The 18,634-nt window shown below is 49.8% G+C and overlaps 1 protein-coding gene across 7 annotated transcripts in view; it reads right to left on the reverse strand.

Moving 5' to 3' along the window:
* The window catches only part of Rcsd1 (RCSD domain containing 1), a 61,119-nt gene that overhangs the window by 13,867 nt on the left and 28,618 nt on the right, over positions 1-18,634 (reverse strand). For 3 of the 7 annotated variants that reach the window (XM_006496781.1, XM_006496783.2, NM_178593.3), the window contains 2 exons: positions 2,138-2,239; positions 755-844 (listed from right to left, as the gene is read on the reverse strand). In XM_006496781.1, the coding sequence (XP_006496844.1) occupies positions 755-844; positions 2,138-2,239 (192 nt within the window). Of the gene's footprint in view, positions 1-754; positions 845-2,137; positions 2,240-8,352; positions 8,486-18,634 lie in introns of all 7 variants that reach the window. The other 4 variants (XM_006496784.1, NM_001038846.1, XM_011238794.1 and 1 more) reach the window with 3 other exon arrangements.

Here is an 18,634-nt window from a genome sequence, read left to right on the forward strand (position 1 = left end):
CTAAGGTGGGACTTGGGAACTGAGCTGTTTGGCTTGTTTGCTCTATTTTGGGCTTGGCCTCTGCGGCCTGAAGACAACATGCAAATTGGTTTCTGGCAGGACCGTGACCGTGACCACAGCGAAGGTTCCCGGGCTGCTGGGTTGGGGCCTGCAGCAGCTACTCTAACAGCTACAATTAGATAAATAAGACTGGGCAGCATGAAGGCTGGGGCTCTATTACTGGCTATGATCTATAACACCAGAGCCTTCATTAGTCGGCAGCACTGGCTATTTATATCCGAGAGGCAGGAGGCCTCCTGTGTGCTCTGGGTTTCTTCCAGTGATGCAGAACAATGGCCAGCCTTTACAAAGGCTATGGAGAGGCCATGAACTTCTCCAGCACTGTAGCTCTCTGCCTCTGAGGACATGGCTTCTCTCCCCAAGGACCCTTCTACACCTCCTCTACCACCCTTAGACTTGGGGACTGAAAAATGGCTCTGGTACTTGACTGATCCCTTAAGGAGGCTTAAGGGAGAGCTAGCCTCCACAGTGAAAGACGCAGGAAGTATTAAGAGAGACTCTTTCCTGTACCGGAGGTGAAGCCACCCTTGTGGCAACGTCAAGGCCTGAAACTGTGATGCTTGCAGCTCTTTCCTGTTACAAGGAGGATGAAAACCCACCGGCAGCAGCCGTGCGCGTGCCCAGGGCGGCGGGCAGCAGCCGTGCGCATGCCCAGGGCAGCGGGCAGCAGCCGTGCTCCCAGGGCGGCACTTACCTCCTCACCGTTCTGGCCCAGCTCTACCTTGGGGGGAAACAGGGGGAGGGAGCAAGGTGGTTTCCTTCTTGTTGGCTTACTGGCTGGTGTCTAGAGGGAGAGTGACAGACGACACAGAGAGAAAAAGAGAGGCAGTGAATCAGGCAATAGGGAGGAGGAGGAAGGTGGAAACCAGTGTTAGGAATGGTTAGGGATGTCTGGGGAGGAAAGAATGGGCAGTGGGCCTGCCTGCATGTCTAAGGGACTGTCCTCCTGCTGCGCATCCGCAACCCTTGAGCCCCTCTGCCTTTCTATTCAGCAATAAGGTTCTCTTGTACTTGACCCTCACCCCCTCCAATCTGAGCCAAGCTTGCAAGATGACATCCGCATTTTGCCTTTTTGCTGAGAAGCAGAACTAGACCCTCAGATCAATGCCATCTCCTTTGCCCTTTAGTGCATTCCTCTTTAGAAATCATGGGCCACTTTTACCAGTGCAAAATCACATACCTAAAAGAACAAGGCAGCTGGGCTCCCGTGGGATCCAGGCAAACCCCTCCCCCACCTCGGGAACTCTTGCTGCCTTTGACTTTCCCAGATGCTATTTGACTCTCTCCCCCACCCCCCTATTTTGTTTTGTTTTGTTTTGTTTTTTGAGACAGGATTCATTCTCTGTGTAGCCCTGGCTATCCTGGAACTCATTCTGTAGACCGGGCCTCCAATCAGAGATCCTCCTGCCTCTGTCTCCTAAGTGTTGGGATTAAAGCTATGCACCACCCATTCCTGGCTGACCTTGAAGTCTTGGTTCTTCCTCTAACACTAGTGTGCGGCTGCTCCCCGCAGCTCACTTCTAATGGAAGCCACCCACTACACGAGACAATCCAGTACACCTGTCCGAAAGCATAACACTTATTAAATTATTAAACATTTTCTTCTTCAGCAGGATTCTTCTAGAATCTCCTAGTCCTGGGTCCCTTTTTTTTCCACATTCCTGGTTTCTTATTGAATGTGATTCCTTCGAAATTCTCAGTTCCGGATCTGATGCGGGGGGGGGGGGTGGGGGGGGTGGGGGGGGTTGGGGGGGGGTCTTGCCTATCTTCTGCTTCCTAGGCTAGAAGCAGGGGCTGGGTGTGCAGAGACTTCTTTACTCTGAACCAATCCAGGCTGGGCAAAGGGGAACACTGCCCACCTGTGTCAGTGGAAGATCAAGATGAAAGGGAATCCGTACTGTCTGGCTGTCACCCCTCCTCACCACAGTGGGAGCCTTACTCCAGGAGGGCAAGACTCTGCCTAAGCCAGGAAGGCAAATTTTGCCCTCTTTCTCCTCAGTGAGGCTACTCCTTCCTCCAGCTCCTTCCCCCCCAACTCCCCCCCCCCCAAGAGGATGCCCGAAGCATCCAGACTCACCTCCCTGGCCACAGCTGCATGCTCCCGAAAGCGCCCAGCCAGCTGGGCCACTGAAGGCTGCGCTGAGCTGTCAACATTGGAGTTGGTCTCTGAGGGTCTTTCCTGGCAAACAAAGGAGACATAAATGGTGATCAGCAAGGTCACCTGGGGTGTCATGAGAGGCACCTGTTTTGTGGTCCTGACAGGAATTCAATGACAAGATATTTTTAACAGCATTTTGCAACTAGCTCTCATACTCAAGATTGAAAAAACAACAAATACTAGGCTGGAGAGATGGCTCAGTGGTTAAGAGAACTGACTGTTCTTCCAAAAGTCAAGAGTTCAAATCCCAACAACCACATGGTGGCTCATAACCATCTGTAATGAGATCTGATGCCTTCTTCTGGTGTATCTGAAGACAGCTACAGTGTACTTATATAAAATAAATAAATCTTAAAAACAACAACTACTACTACTACTATACTATACACACAAACTAATCAGTCACCCCACATTTAGTAAGTAGCTACAATGTATTGGGGTTCTGAGAGACAAACAAACAAAGGCTTGTCAGCAGTCAGGGCAAGGTCTCTCACTCTGCAAAGAGTCCCCCAGACATGGGAAATATCAACAATAGTTTGCAAACCCCCTTCCCCTGCTTAATGACTCTGAAAAATGAGGGTGGTGTGGGAATGCAAATGCCATCGAAGCCAGGGTCTTTGTAGGAACTGGACAGAGGCTTTGGTTTTCTAGATTTTTCCCATCCAAATGTCCATGATTTTGTTTTCCCTGCTTACTGATTGCATTGGGCAAAATAGTGACCATTTATTACATTAGTGAGTGACTGAGAAGCTGAAGCAGACAGGATGAGGAGGGGGCCGCTGGGACTCAACCAGAGACTCGCTCTGCCTCTCATTGACACAGCAGTCTGAGCCTTGGCAGGGTGATGCCGGTGTCTCTCCTTGGGCTGCTCTGAGTCTGGTGAGTGGCTCTATTATTACAGCAGGCCAGGGGCAAGGAGCAGGCTTGCAGTCACTGTGACTGGCTGTGGTCCAGCCTGCAGTTCTGGTCAATAAACTTACTGATGCTTCAGGCCAAGATGCTTGAAGGACGTAGTCTATCCCATGTGCCACTTGTTACCGTGACACAGAGGGTGTCAGGTGACCCTGGAAATGGCACTTCATGTCTATTATATACACATGGTCTATATAATAACCTGGTTTTGGATCTCTCTCTCTTTCTCTTTCTCTCTCTGTCTCTGTCTCTCTCTGTCTGTCTCTGTCTCTGTCTCTGTCTCTCTCTCTCTGTATGTGTGTGTGTCTGTCCCTCTCAGGATCTTGTTCTATAAAGTAAGCTGACCTTGAACTTATGACCCTCCTACCTTTTCTTTTACAAGTGTTAGGATTTTTAGGTGTGTACCACCATACCCAGCTCCTTCTGGTTTTTTTTGTTGTTGTTGTTGTTAACATTTAATGTGTGTGTATCTCTGTGTATGTGGGGGGCAGAGAACAACTTTCAGACCTGTAGGCTGGACCCACAGGCAGTCATAATAACAACCCTGCTCTTTTCTACACGTCCTCCCCCCCCCCCCCCCCCGCTGCCATTTGGTCTGAGTTTGGTCAGTGGCCTAATGGGAGACACACCAGCACTGCTTCCTGCCGGAGCAATGAGAGAGGTGGAGCGAGTCTCTGGTTGAGTCCCTGCGCCCCACTTCTCATCCTGCTTGCTACTTGCAGGAGTCAGGTCTTTCCTTCCACCAGTGGATCCCAGGAACTGAACTCTGATCATCAGCCTTGGCAGCAATCACCTTTATCTACTAAGCCATCTTGCTGGCTCCTCCTCTTGGTCTTATGTATTCAGTCCTGGAGCTATTAGGCTTCTGCTTTTTTTGTCACTACAATTGTGATTGTGATTTTATTATTATTAAAAAGACATAGACAGAGAACTTTATCACACTCCCTCTGTCCTGGAAGGGACTGCTGTTTAAGAAAGTCCATCACTGTCTCTGCCTGAGTCTCATGGCCTCTTAGATGGATCACGGCCTGCTCCAGCCGTATTCATGCATCTCTGTGCCACATGTCCCTTGTGCGCAAGACATACCCATGACCCTACTTCTGGTACTAAAAGTGTCTCCGAGTTTCTTGATTTGGTCTCTGCTACCTCCTGGCAACCAAGTGGAACCAGCATAGCTGGTTGGAAAGGAAATTTGTGCAGAGTCAGGAAAGACTGAGACGCTGCTCTGGGGCCAAAGTCAGGTTCCTCATTCCTGCTGGCTACGTCACTCAAGTTCATCCCCACTCCAGTTTAAACACCAAGGTTGATTTCAAGGAAGGTTCCAAAGGATTCACCTCTATTTCAGATGCCAGCCTTCTCCCAGGTTGCTGGGAAGGCCCTGGAAGGCTGATGCTCCATCCCAGGAGGCTGCTGCATAGGCTCAGGACTGGCCCCTGTCTGACACTCCCACTGGCTGCCTCAATGGTGGTCTCATGTCTCGCTGTGCTGGAGCATCAGAAATGCTTGAGGGACAGAGTGCGGTGAATTGAGCTAACCTTGGCAAAGATGCGGGGGCGATCGTTTTATCCCTGTCTAGCTTCCTGCCACATACCAGCATGGCCTCTGCCAGCCACTATTTATTGCCGCGGCCCTGCTGACTGTGCACTCTACCCCAGCTTCCCGGGCGCCGATGGCTGGTGGTGCAGGGAGAGACATTCCAGTTAAAAATAGAGCGATAGAGGGATCCAACACACAGGAACTTCCCTGTCTGGGGACTGTGCTTGGCGAGGGGCTCCGCAGCAGGGGACATAAGGCTTCTGGAAGCCTTGCAAGTCAGGTGAGAAAAAAAAAAAAAGATTCTCATACTGGATTTGTTTTCTTAAGACCCCCTAGGTAGTGAGCTGTCTTCAGCTGCCTAGGTTTCTCACACCCACCGATCTCCAGATACCTCCTCTCCTAAATGTCAGAATACTGAAAGAGGATCGCTTCCTGCACACAGGATACACTGAAGAAACAAAATAGAATTAACCATGGGATATCTGACCCTGACACCCAGCAAGGGTTAAATAATATATCCTGCGAAGGTGCTTTAAGAACTGTCAAGGGCTATTAAGTATCAAAATCATGATTAGCCATTGAGTTGCAGAGGTGCCTGCAATTCAGTGGCTAATTATGGGGCAAGCCCGGTCCTCAGGCTGGTGGCTCAGCCCATGTGAGACTCTGCCTCCACCTTTACATTGCAATTCCAGCCACAAAGCTCCTTCCACGGGAGCAACAGCTTACAAGCCCATCCCGGGCTGGAGCGGCCACACTCTCATTAGCTCCTGTTCCATATCCCTGCACCAGGAGATTTTATGCCAACCAAGATCTCAAACACACTGTGAAGCTGAACTTTTTGCTTCCTCTCCCCAGGTGCTGAGATTCCTTTTCTCACACACATCAAGACGCCCAGTTTCATCTGACACTGGGGATTGAACCCGGGGCTTTGTGTATGCTAGGCAAGCACTCTAGCAACCGCGCAACATTTGCAGCCCATATAGTCTTGGTTTTAAGAAAGACTTCAGTATCTATGTCTCCTTTTAAGCATTCCCAAGATGCTCAGCATTCCTGAATAAATATTTTTCCCTTTTCCTCCTGGTTCATAAAGTACTTAGCACCGGGCCTAAAATGTAGAATGTGCTCATCAGAGTCTGGGTACTTTGTTCTGCTCTCATCCAGCCCTATCTGCCAGTGCAGGACCTGGGCACCTGTTCCTATAGTCACCCCTAACTCATCCTGCGGGTCACACACACCTGGTCACAAGCCCAAACTCCACATCTTTCTGGGCCCGAATCTTGCTTGCTATACCCTTCCTGCTACCATGTAAGCCTGGTTCTGCCAACTACCTTTATAAGATCACACTTATAAGAAAGTCTGACACACCCGGCAGTGGTGATGTACACCTTTAATCTCAGCACTCAGGATGCAGAGGCAAGCAGATCTCTGAGTTCAGGACCAGTCTGGTCCACAGAGTGAGTTCTAGGACAGCCAGGGCTACACAGGGAAACCCTGTCTCAAAAAAAATTAAAAAAAAAAAAAAAAAAGAAAAGGTCTGATTCAGCGGGGCCTGAGAAAAATCACCTGTGGTGTTTTTTTTTTTTTTTTTCCCCCACAACTGGGGATTTTCTGAGAACGGAGGAGCCTATGTCTAGACTGTGTGGAACTTCCTGGACACTGTTGCCATGCTGAGTAAATAATTTGGAGGCCGCTGACCATAGTAGAACCTTTGTGTATGGGCCAGAGGACGGGCCTGCTACCTCCCTGGCTCTCCCTTGCTTCTCCACCCTCCCAGCTGTTCCAAACTCCAAGTGCCTAACAGTCTCTGGGCCACAGCTTAGGGCAACAAGGCATGATGGGAAGCCAGATAGTGAGTGGCAACGAGAGGGGTCTGCCTGGCAACGAGAGGGGTCCGCCTGGCAACGAGAGAGGTCCGCCTGAGGGTGAAGGAACGTCTGCTCTCAGCCAGTAGGAAGGTTCCTTGCTCTTTAGAACACTGATCCCAGAGCTTCGTAGACAGTAAAAGATGCTTGCTTCTTTGGTCCTCCAGAAGGGAAAAGGCTCTCAAGACGGTGCTGTCTCCCATGAAGAGCAGCCAACCATTACCAAGCTGCTTCACTATCGACTGGGAAGGAGCAGTATAGAGTCTTGGGGCCTTCGTTCTCTTTGTTCCCAACGCTTCAGTTTATCCCACAGTTTCCCTTATTGCCATCCTAGGATGATGGGGAGGCTGCTGGACCAGACTAGACCTGCCTCTCTCTGTGAGAAGCTCTGTCCTCAGAGCTGTGGGTGGCACACTGTGTGACTCGTCCCTCTTCTAGAGGAGAAAATTGGCTGCAGAGTAACTTTCTGTTTAGTGAGTAGCGCTGAGAGCCACCTGGGTTCTGGGCTGCCAGTTCTTCCCACACCCCAGTCTCCACTAGCCCTATCCCTTCACTGGAGGGTGTGTCTCAGGCTCTGAGCATAACAGTGAATAAGACAGAAGGGTTGCCCACTTCCAGAATTTTCCTCGGAGGGAAAGCAACAACAAAGATACAGATAGATCAACAACAAAGTGATTTGTTAAGGGACATGACAGAGGCAAAGCGGGTCACCTTTCCTATGAGAGTTCGGAAAGACATCTCTGAGGAGGGAGTATCAGGGGATCAGTTAAATCCCAGGCAGGGAGGAGAGGTGTCCTGCACAGATGCATAAACAGAAACGGGATAAGGGACAGCAGAGATAAGTGAGCAGGGATAATCTGGGCACCAGAGTCAGGTGGAGAGGTAAGGGATAGGTCAGAGTTAGCCTGGGGCCAGCCGCACATGGATACAGTGTAACAAGCTGTTGCGGGGAGTGAGTGAGTGGTTACTCATAAAGTAGCTACTTGTGGAAGACCGGAGATGGGAAAGAGAGGCAAGGCAGGTGCTGGCAGGGCATGGTCCAGGGAGGAGGGGACAGCAACGTGGACCAGACATGCAGCCAGGAGATGGGGAGAAAGGAGAGAGACTGATGGAACATGTGTAGATGCGAGGGACAAAGTGGAATAAACAAATGCCTGGACTTTTGTTACTGATAATGGGACAGTTGATGGACAATGGGACACTTGACATATTTTCTTCTGGGTTAAGGAAGGCTGGTTGTGGAAGGAAGAGTGGGTAGGACAGATGGGGAGGGAACAGTACTTTCTTGGTCATGAAAGTTTGAATTGTCTCATAGTCACCCTAGTTGAGACACAGGGAGAGAGAGGAAGAGAGAGGAAGAGAGAGGAGGAGAGAGGGGGAGAGGGGGAGGGGGAGGGAGAGGGAGAGAGGAAGAGAGAGAGAGAGAGAGAGAGAGAGAGAGAGAGAGAGAGAGAGAGAGAGAGAGAGAGAGAGAGAGAGAGAGAGAGAGAGAGAGAGAGAGAATATAGACCTGGGTTTAGAGATGAAAGAAGGGAACTAAGCCCAGAGTACCTAGGTAGAAGTGGCAGTTGAAGCCACAAGGCTGGATCAAATCAGAGGAAACTCAGAACAGGGAAGGGCAACGATGAAAGTTTGGGCACTGCTGGTCTCCTCTGCCATGAGCTAGCCTTTATCCACGAAGGTGGATCACCACTGTTACTCCAGGGGAGACATCAGGTGTGGACTGCTGACGGGATAGGGCCATGCCAGAAGGCTTTCTGATTAAAGTGAATAGGGTGGCATGAACCCCCAAATGTTCCACATAGACAGTGTGGTGCTCCTCACCTCTTCTGGTGGGTGATTCATCCATTCTCTCTTGAGCATCACCAGAGACTTGCCAAATGCATTGTGGGAACCCGTGATGCCCTTAAGCTGTGAACACCTGCTCTAGGGGAACACTAGGCAGAGGTGAACATCACTTGAGAGAAGAAAAGAAAAACAAGCACGTGGTGACACATATTTATTTCACACAAGATTGAGAAAGTTCCAAATATTTCCAACCTACCCGCTTGTAGGATTTGAGGACCTGAAAATGGAAGTTGACCTCTGCGACTCTCTCCCAGGGAAAACCCACATAAAATACCCCACCCATCATCAGAGCCACAGGCACAGGTAAGTGGTGGGCCTCTGGGCTTCCCATTTCATCTGGAACTTGGTGTTGCAGACCCCTAATCCCAGTGGGGTGACCAGGGGACAAAGTCCTAGGTGCCTAAGGGCAGGAGCCTTGGGGAGGCCTCCAAGTGGGGGTCATCGGGTGTAATGGTAGGAACGTAAGCAGGGTTAGAATTTGGGTGGATGCCCATGTAACACTGGTGGGTAACAGGGTGGCCGTGGCAGTGCTTGGGTTTAGCAATGTAATCTGGGAGATGCATTATCTGGAAAAACAAAATCAAAGCCAACTGTGAGCTGAGGCACAAGCGTAGGGAAAGAAAGTATTTAGGCTTACAAAGCCACAGGGACAATAGATGAGAGCGACGCATTCAGGGTCAGATGCCAGCTTCTGGGTGCTCCTCATGTGTGGAGGATATGGGGCTTCTGAAACATCTTGAATGTCTGTAAGGCCCATGTGTTGGAGGTTTGGTTTCCAGACTTTTATTGAGAGCGGGTGAAACCTTTGAGAAGTTGGGTCTAGTGTTAGGGTATTAGGTCATTGGGGACATGTCCTAGCAGGAAATATTATGATGCCGACCTGTGACCTCTTCTCTCTCTTTGCATCCTAGCTGTCGTGAGATGAGCAAGTCTCCTCTACCCTACATACACTCTCCCTAGGATGTAGCATATCTGCTACCACAGGCCCAAAGCAGCAAGACTGCTTGGCCATGGGAGTTCAGAGATCACACACCGAAACAAACCTTTCCTACTTTAAAACTTGATTTAGCCTGGGTATTGGTTAATTCAGCAGTAGAAAGTAGGCCAGCAGTATCCTGTTTTGTAAGTGAAGTTATTAATATCCTGGTGTTTGGTGGCCACACCACCCTTCTTCATGGATGGCAAGAAACTAAGTCCCACACAGCCCCACTTGACTGGGAGTGAGCCCCGTGTTCCAGGCAGGGCGCAATGACGGTTTTACCATGCTCTGTGTGTGGGGCAGGCGCAATGACGGTTTTACCATGCTCTGTGTGTGGGGCAGGTCAGGCTTCAGACTGACTGAGTTCAAATGCTGGCTCTGCATTTTCCACTCTGTGGCCCCAGATGTTAACTCTAGGGGGCGAGCAAAGTCCTGGCTGGGTCAGTGGAGTCCTGACTGAATGAGCCCGCCATGTCAGGGATCAAGGTCTCTGACTCACAGTCGGTAGAGCCTTTCCCATTTGGGTCAGGCTAGGATTGGGCAAAGCCTTCTTCTGGCCCAATATGAGTGTTCACGAGAGTGACCTGTGTGTGCAAAACTACAACCGCAGCTTCCTCCCCCCAGGAAGGTTACAGCTGGAGACTGCTTCCCTACAAACACATCCTTACCCCCCAACCCAGTGCTGTACATAATTAACATGCTGAGGTTCTGGGTGGCAGAGGTAGCCGGTACCATTCCAGTAGAGTCTGCATGGACCAACTGTCCCCAGCTTTTCTGGATACACCTCTCTCTCTCTCTCTCTCTCTCTCTCTCTCTCTCCCTGCCCCTAGTCAGGTCAACTTCCAGCCACATGAGATAACAATGGTTTCTAAACTTCATGTCTCAGGTTCCCAATCTGTAAAATGGGAACGAATACAGTAGTACTATGTTACAGAGCCACTGACAGGATTTAATGAGTTATGCATGTAAATGCTTAGAATAGTACTTGACATAATTGATAGGGTTCCATAATCGCTCCCTATAGATGAATGTAGGTTATAATGCTAGCAGCTTGCCTGTACAGGCTGAGGGATGTCCATAGATATGCCTTATCTCTTCTGCTTTCTCTGGGATACAGAGGCCTAGCTGGCTAAGATGCTGTACTCCATTAGGAGTGTGGCATCTCACGTCAATCATTGGGCTACTTTTATCACCAAGGTGGGTACACAGAAGACACTCTTTCTCCATCCTTGAACTCATTTTCCATCCCCAGGAACATTTCACAGGAACCACAAACACCTCTCAACGCCCCCGCCCCCTCCCCCTCCCCCCTCCCCCCCCCCCCAGCCCCCCCCGTATAGGTGACTCTCTAAGTCAAATCAAAGCACTTTCATCAAAACTCCAGGTTCATGTCCACCAGCCAGTGAATGGAGGAGTCGGATGGGACACAGCCACACCAATTCATTGTGCTCTCACCTGTTTTGAGACAGGATCTCACTCTGAGACACAGGCTGGTACCAAACTCACAGCTATCCCCCTATCTCAGCCTCCCAAGTGCACGAGGCTTGAGCCAACATGCCAGTTCTAATTGTTCATTAATAAAAAAATCATTTATTTACTAATTGTGTGTGTGTGTGTGTGTGTGCATGAACTCACACACAAGTGCCAACTGTACATGCCGGAGATCAGAGTCACTTCTTCCCTCCCAGTAAGTGGGTCCCAGGGATTAAACTCAGGTTGTCCAACTTGGAAGCCTTTCTTTGCCCACCGAGTCATCTTGCCAGCACTGATGGTCCACTTTAAATATGTGAATTGTATAGTGTGTCTATCATACCTCAGTCAAATTATTACTTTAAAAAATGGCAAGTCCTTAACACCCAGCCTAAAGAGACTATTGAACTGAGCTAGAGGAGTTAATGGGGAGGAAAACTGACTTTGTGCTGACTTTTCTCCCCTGCGTTCTGCATCCCCCATGGATAGGCTCATCTTGTTCCCAGCATGCCTTGTGGCTGCAGATGTACCTAAGGAGTCTCTTTCAGTCAGCTTCTGGGGAAAGATGCTGATGAGATGATTATAAATTAGGTACCAAACCCTAAAGGTCTTCAAGGACAGAGGGAGTTTGCTCCAAGAAGCAGCAGAAGGCTCTGTACTCAGCACTCAGCATTGAGAAGCTGGGCAGGGACCATGCGCCTAACAATGGGAAGTGTTTTTGGGTTAAGGTATATAACCCATATATGGGTATATTAGACAATGGATTAAAGGGCAAGATTTATAGCGCTGAAGCTCAAAGAGGTCTACCTGAAGGCCTGGTTGTGATGAGAGGCCGGGCCACCGTGCTGGGTGGGCTCACCAGCCCACACCAGAAGCTTGGAGGAAAAGTCACAGGAACAATGTCAGGAAGGAGGTGATGAGCGTGTCACAGAGTCACAGCCAATGCTTATGGTGAGTTTCCTGGGTGACAGGCTCATTCTTCTGATGCCCTCTCATCCTATGGGACGTGCTAACTGAAGCTGTCGTGTGGAACATGGGCTACAGAGCACAGTTCCCTGCTTAGGCTGCTGTGGGCTGACATGTTGAAGGAGCTGCTGTTTAATCTCAAGACTGACACTGTAACAGCGGGTATTTCTTTCTTTGTGTTTTGCGGATGTCTGTTTTATTGTTTAAATTATGTGTGTACATGTGTGTCTGTACAAAGATATGTGTGTGTGGGAGTGCATATACCTGCAGGGGCCAAAAGAGAGTATGCTCCCACATAACTGGAGTTATAGGCAGTTTTGAGTCACCCAGCTTGGGTCCTCTGCAAGAACTGTATGCATTCTGTTTGTTTGTTTGTTTTCCAAGATGGGGTTTCCCTGTTTAGTCCTGGCTGGCTCTATTGACCAGGCTGGCCTTGAACTCAGAGATCTACTTGCTTCTGCCACAAAGTGCTAGGATTAAAGGTGTGTCCCACCAGGCCTCATAGCTGTCTGGGCTCTTAATCTATGAGCCATCTCTCCAGCCACAATACTGGACATTCCACTACATCTTGGGGATATTGGCAACTGGAAACAACATGTTGTGACCCTTTGAAGGCGGTCCCACTTAAAAGACACATGATGTCACTGTCAACATCCTCTTCATTCATCGCCCTGGTTTTGACCATTTCTGCTATTTGATGCACGTTCCTTTCTCCTAATGCAGACGCTCTTAGAGGCCTGCTGGCAAGCAAACTGGGAGGAAGCATAGTCTTGGGCTTCCTCTTTCTAGGTAACTCCAACCACATCACATGAGCTCCTGGAGCCTCAGCTTCTGGGTCTGCAACATCAGAATTACTCCTGCCTTGCCTTGTGCCCTAAATGGTCACGAGGCTTCGAGGATGCGGAGAGTGAGTGAGCATGTTGGATGAGAAGTGCACATCTGGGTGGGAGACGCACCCCGCACCTCTGGAAGCAAGGTGAAAGTACAACAAACAGGCCAGTCGTCATCAGAGGTAGAATGGTGTTCCTCTGGCCCCACCAAACATCCCAGTCCCTGGACCCTGTCAATACATTAGGGCACAGGGTAAATGACAGATGAGGCAGCTGTCAGGAATAAAGTTGCCTATCAGCCGATCTTAAAACGGGGGGGGGGGGGCGTGTTCTGTGTGGTCTGAGTGGGCTCCATGTAACCACAAGATCTTTAAAGCAGAGAAGATAGCCGACTGAAAGACAGAGCCAGTGGCTGGAGCCTAGAAAGATTCCACCCAGCTGGGACGGTGGTACACACCTTTAATTCCAGCATTTAGGAGGCAGAGGCAGAGGCAGGCGGATCTCTGTGAGTTCAAGGCCAGCCTGGTCTACAAAGTGAGTTTCAGGACTGTTACACAGAGAAACCCTGTCTTGAACATCCCTCTCCTCCAAACAACAACAACAACAACAACAACAACAACAAGGAAACTGGGTGTGGATGCACACCTGTGAAGTTAGTTCTCGGGAGATGGAGGCAGATGAGAAGTTTAGGGTCTTCCTCAGCTACATCACAAGTTTAAAGCTAGCCTGGCCTACGTGAGACTTTGTCTCAGAGAGAGGAGTAAAAGGGGCTGGGGAGAGAATAGATGGACCAACTGAAAGAAGCAGGAGAAATGAATGCCTAGCCTGTGAGTGACATACCATGAGCACCGTGGGATGGGCTAGCCTGGGAACGCAGGGGCTATCATCACCAGTGTAAAGAGGTCAGGGACAATGTTGACAGCAGGAAATCAGGGATGCAGAGCAGATGCTCCTGGTTTGACTAGGGACGTCCCAACTGGTGCCTGGATAGTATGTAGGAGGGTATGTAGGGGGATGCAGGGTAGAGACAAGAGGCTTCTGGGTAGACAAGGATGTATGTCATTGACAAAGAGGACAGGCCTGGGGAGAGGCAGGACCAAGGAAACAAACTCAGAAAGGCCGAGATGGAGCGCAGAGCCCCTGCAGCCCAGCAGTCCCAGCAGCCCCAGCAGCCCCAGCAGCCCCAGCGTGGGATTGGAGGGGTCAGGAACCCGGAGCTGAAGCCTGGCTCGTACTACAAGCTGACAGCAGAGCCTGCAGACAAGTGGGAACGAAGGATCTCAAACCACATTCAGCTAAGGATAGTTATCTGTGCAGTCTGACACAAAATTAAAACACAAGTTTGGTTTTTTTTAAACTCTCTTGCACAATTCTTGACTGTGAACTTGTAGATGGTAACCTCATGTTCCAATGTCCAAAGGTCAAGTGCACCTGATTCCTAGACAATTCATTCACCTCCATCAACAAGTAAGTATATATTCTGTCTGTCTCTTTCTAGAATTTGTTCAAAACCTCCCAGCCCTGTGCTGTGCTCACACACACATTGCACAAATATACTTGACCTTCTGGAGAGTCCCTCCCACTGTGAGCCTGGAGTTCTCTGGGCAGCTACCTAGAGGCATCCACAAAAACCCTTCTCTGGGGACCACAGCGGTGACAGCATATGTATATCTGAGGTCTATGACATTTGTCCTGCCCGCCGCAGCAGAAGGTGGAGACTACCTTCTAAGATTAGAACAGATTTCCCAAGGACCAGGCTTTTTGCCTGCCAGCCAGCTGCTGCCTCTCCTGTTACAGCAGCCTCCTCCTGGCTCCCTGTGGGCTGGAGCCAGCACAGCCAGGAATAGGGGTTTTATCAGGACTTCTCAGGATGTCCCATGCTTGGGGTGCCCTCAGAAGTGAGTGGAACTGAGTCCCAGAGTCCCTAATGTTGAGAGTCTCACAAAGAGTGATGTGGGGAGGAGAAAGTCCCTTAAAATATCTTCGGTCTGAGTTGTGGACCTAGTTCACAAGCAGAAGAACCTACTGGTAATTCCAGTTGCTACAGTGCCCTGAGCACCTTCCAAATACCAACCCATCTACGGACACAGCTTTGTAGAACTTATGCAACACAATAGAGTCTATCAATAGAAGGAGGAATATTGGCTACTAATGGTTAGAGAAACTGAGGCAGAGAGCTATTAACAGGTGATACTCCCTAAGTGTCAGGGACAGCAATGTTCTCCGGTGTCACTCTGGGGAACGTGCACAGAACTCTGTGTCCCATAGATGAGGACTTTCACAGTCCCTGTAGGGAACAGACAGGGAAAGGGCTCATCTGAAAATGACAGATCTGGCAGACTCAGCGCACAGCTGAGGGCTTGTCTGGAAGCCAGGGGCCCCAGGCTTATGGTGTCATCAGAGGCTAGTGAACAGAAGGTAGGAAGCTGAAGACTTTTCCCCGTCAGTCAATATGTATCTGCTGGATGGCTTTACAAACCATGGCTATTTGATTAAATTGCCTGGTATAACTCAGCCACAGTCCCTTGGAAATTCCAGAGAAGAAGCCCCCTATGGCAAGGCTTTTCAAGTGTTTGAAGTCACAGCCGACTGGCTGTTTGCAAGCATGAAGAAAATGTCTCCTGTGCACCGAGTTGACTTGGGCCTGGATTGGTCTTAGAAGTAACACATGTGGAATTGTCCAGTATAGAGACAGAGGCTAACAGAAGGATAAAACTTAATTATTTTAAATAAATGTTTGAGTTCACAAGCCTGCCTAACAACTCTGGCAAAACACTGCCCAGCCCTGAAGAGTGCTGTGAGCCTAGGTATACAGAGACCTCACCTGGCAAACTGACGCAGGGTGTTTCCCTACCCGCCAAGAACAGCCTGGGCACTTACACAAACTGTGCCAGGCGGCTGTCACCCACCTGCACATTTGTCCAGAAGCAGCTGTTCCTTCTCTGTCCTACCTTGTCTTAGACTCGTGCATTCAAGCTTGCTGTAGCCTGTGCCCTGCACCTCAAAGTACTCAGGGCATGCCAAGAAATAGCTCCTTTCATAACGGAGGGTACTGTGGAAGATGTCCATTCAACTGTCATCAGTATTTTAACTTCGGCTTACAGCTTATTGGGGCAATAAAAATCCCCCAGAGAGGAAGGATAAGGAAAACATGAGGAAGAAGCCTGATCCAGGATGTGATATTTAAATAAGATGAGCAGAAGTGGTGTGGACAATGTGCATGGTGTGTGTGTGTGTGTGCATGGTGTGTGTGTGTGTGTGTGTGTGCATGGCTGTGTGTGTATGTGTGTGTGTGCATCGTGTGTGTATGTGTGTGTGTGTATGTGTGTGTGTGCATGGTGTGTGTGTGTGTGTGCATGGCTGTGTGTGTATGTGTGTACTTGCAACAAGAGAGTTACATAAAAGCCCGTTGAGAAGAGATTCTTGAGGACCAGGAAGCTTGTGTGATTGAAACTAAGTGGTCCTTTAAAACACATCTCTGTGAGAGTCTTTCCTGCTGTCAGCCCTGAGCACAGACACAGTGTGGTTAGTTCCAGCCTCTAGGGCAGTGAGGTTGCTCAGTGAATACAGACACTTGTTATGCAAAACCTAAGGAGACTGCCCAGGAGTTTGCAGGTCAGCTAGCTTAGGGCATTCAGCCCAGCAGAAATAAGAGACTACCTCAACAAGGTGGGGAGAGCGGTCAGACTCTCCCGGAAGGGGACAGAACGGAGACAGGCCAAGGCGGTGATGGTCAGGGCTGTGGAGCAAACACCCGACGCCAATCTTACTTTTACGTGACTGTAGACAGATGACTTCACCTCTGGGATGTTCAGGATCTTGTCTATAAAGGAGAGACAGTAGCTCTTCCCACCATGGGCTGCTATAACAATCAGATGGGGTTGCTGGAGAGGTGGCTCAGAGATCGAGGGCAAACTGCTCTTGCAGAGAACCTGGGGTTCAGATCCCAGCACCCACATGGGTGGCTCCCAAACCTCTATAACTCTAGCGCCGACGAATTCGACGCCCTCTTCTGGACTCTGGGGGTACTGCATGCACAGGGTGCACAGATAAACAAGCAAAACACTCATACACATAGGAAAAAAAATAAATCATTTTTAAAAAGAAATCGAATGAGGGGGTGTGTGCAGACTATCTGTCAGCCTGAGTGTTCTATAAATGCAAAGGTGTTTGGAAGCTATCCCGAAAAGGTGCAAGCTGCACAGGATGTTAAGGGGAGACTCTTGACCTGGATCCTACCACCCAAGGAGAGACTGCAAAAACCAAGGCAGGGGAGCAGACGTCACAGTGCTGCCCTCTAGAGAGAGCGCTGGACGTCCAGGGAAGGGTGAGGACCTGACTGAGACTACTGGAAAGGACTTTGTAATACTGGGCATGTTTGGAGCAGGGTCATAGAGAGTTCAGGGACATTCCATATCTAGTTCACCACAGCAAATGGAAAAGTATAGAGGAGATCTGGGAAATGGAGACTTCCTGTTAAGGAGCACATGGAGGACTTACAGAGGAGGGAAAGGAGAACAGCAGCTAAAACACAGAATTATTCCACACTGGTATCTGCTATGGGATCTGGTCAGAGAATGGGCTTGAAGCCTAAGGGAAGCTGCACCACAGAACTCACTCAGCAGGGCCTGAGGGGAGCTGCACCACAGAACTCACTCAGCAGGGCCTGAGGGGAGCTTCACCACAGGACTCAGCAGGGCCTGAGGGGAGCTGCACCACAGGACTCAGCAGGGCCTGAGGGGAGCTGCACCACAGGACTCACTCAGCAGGGCCTGAGGGGAGCTGCACCACAGAACTCACTCAGCAGGGCCTGAGGGGAGCTTCACCACAGGGCTCAGCAGGGCCTGAGGGGAACTGCACCACAGGACTCACTCAGCAAGGCCTGAGGGGAGCTGCACCACAAAACTCACTCAGCAAGGCCTGAGGAGAGCTGCACCACAGGACTCACTCAGCAAGGCCTGAGGAGAGCTGCACCACAGGACTCAGCAGGGCCTGAGGGGAGCTGCACCACAGGACTCACTCAGCAAGGCCTGAGGGGAGCTGCACCACAGGGCTCAGCAAGTTTTGCTAAATTCCCACACTTGGCTCTGGGGTTTCTAAGATTTCAAAGGCAAACAGATAACTCAGCTGCAAGGAGGGATGTAGCATCAGAGTGCAGGACACATGCGCGCCAACCTGACATGCTTCCCCTTTTAAATGGAGCTGGAGATCCTAGACACTATTAAAAAACAAAAACAAAACAAAAAACCCCCAACAAAACACAAAAACAATTTAAAGAAGCAGAAGCTTCCTATAGCTATTAACACTTTTTAAAGCTGATTTTGGTGTGTGGCTTATGTACACTTTTGCATGCATTGTGTACACATATGTGTGCAGGTATGGACTCATGGCATGTCCACATGCGGCGGCCAGCAGGCAGCGTTTGGGTCCTCCTCCATCACTCTTCTTCTTTTCTGAGACAAGTTTCTTTAGTCAACATGGAATTCACTGGTTCAGCTACACTGGCCATCCAGGAAGCTCCCGGGATCTCCTGCTTCTGCCTCCCCAGGGCTGGGCTTAGGCACACACCACCATACCCAGCTTCTGTGTGGGGCTCTGAGGGCTTGAACTCAAGTCCCTAAGTGTGCAGAGCCAAGCTTACAAACTGAGCCTTCTCTCCAGTCTCTGAAAACTTGCATGGTAAAAATGCTATACACAAAGGGAAGGAAAAGAACTCCTAACAAGACAGAAAGGGGGCGACATCTGCCATAGAAAGCAAGCTGGCATGACAAGGACATGGTGTGTGTGTGTACACAAATATGCAAGAGTAACAAGCCAGTCTACTTAAAGACATGCCCAGGCTCACTCATTGTAAGGACATGTGAACTACGGAAGCACCAGATTGCTGTGCCTTTCACACGGGCAGGAAGGAGAAGCTGGAGGAGCCAGAGGCCATGGGGGAGCCCTCATATACTGCTGGAGGAAATACGAGTTGTTTCAGTGCTTTGAGAAAGCAATTTGGAAGCATATATTA

This window comes from Mus musculus, chromosome 1, assembly GCF_000001635.26.
Source record: "Mus musculus strain C57BL/6J chromosome 1, GRCm38.p6 C57BL/6J".
Classification (NCBI taxonomy): Eukaryota; Metazoa; Chordata; class Mammalia; order Rodentia; family Muridae; genus Mus; species Mus musculus.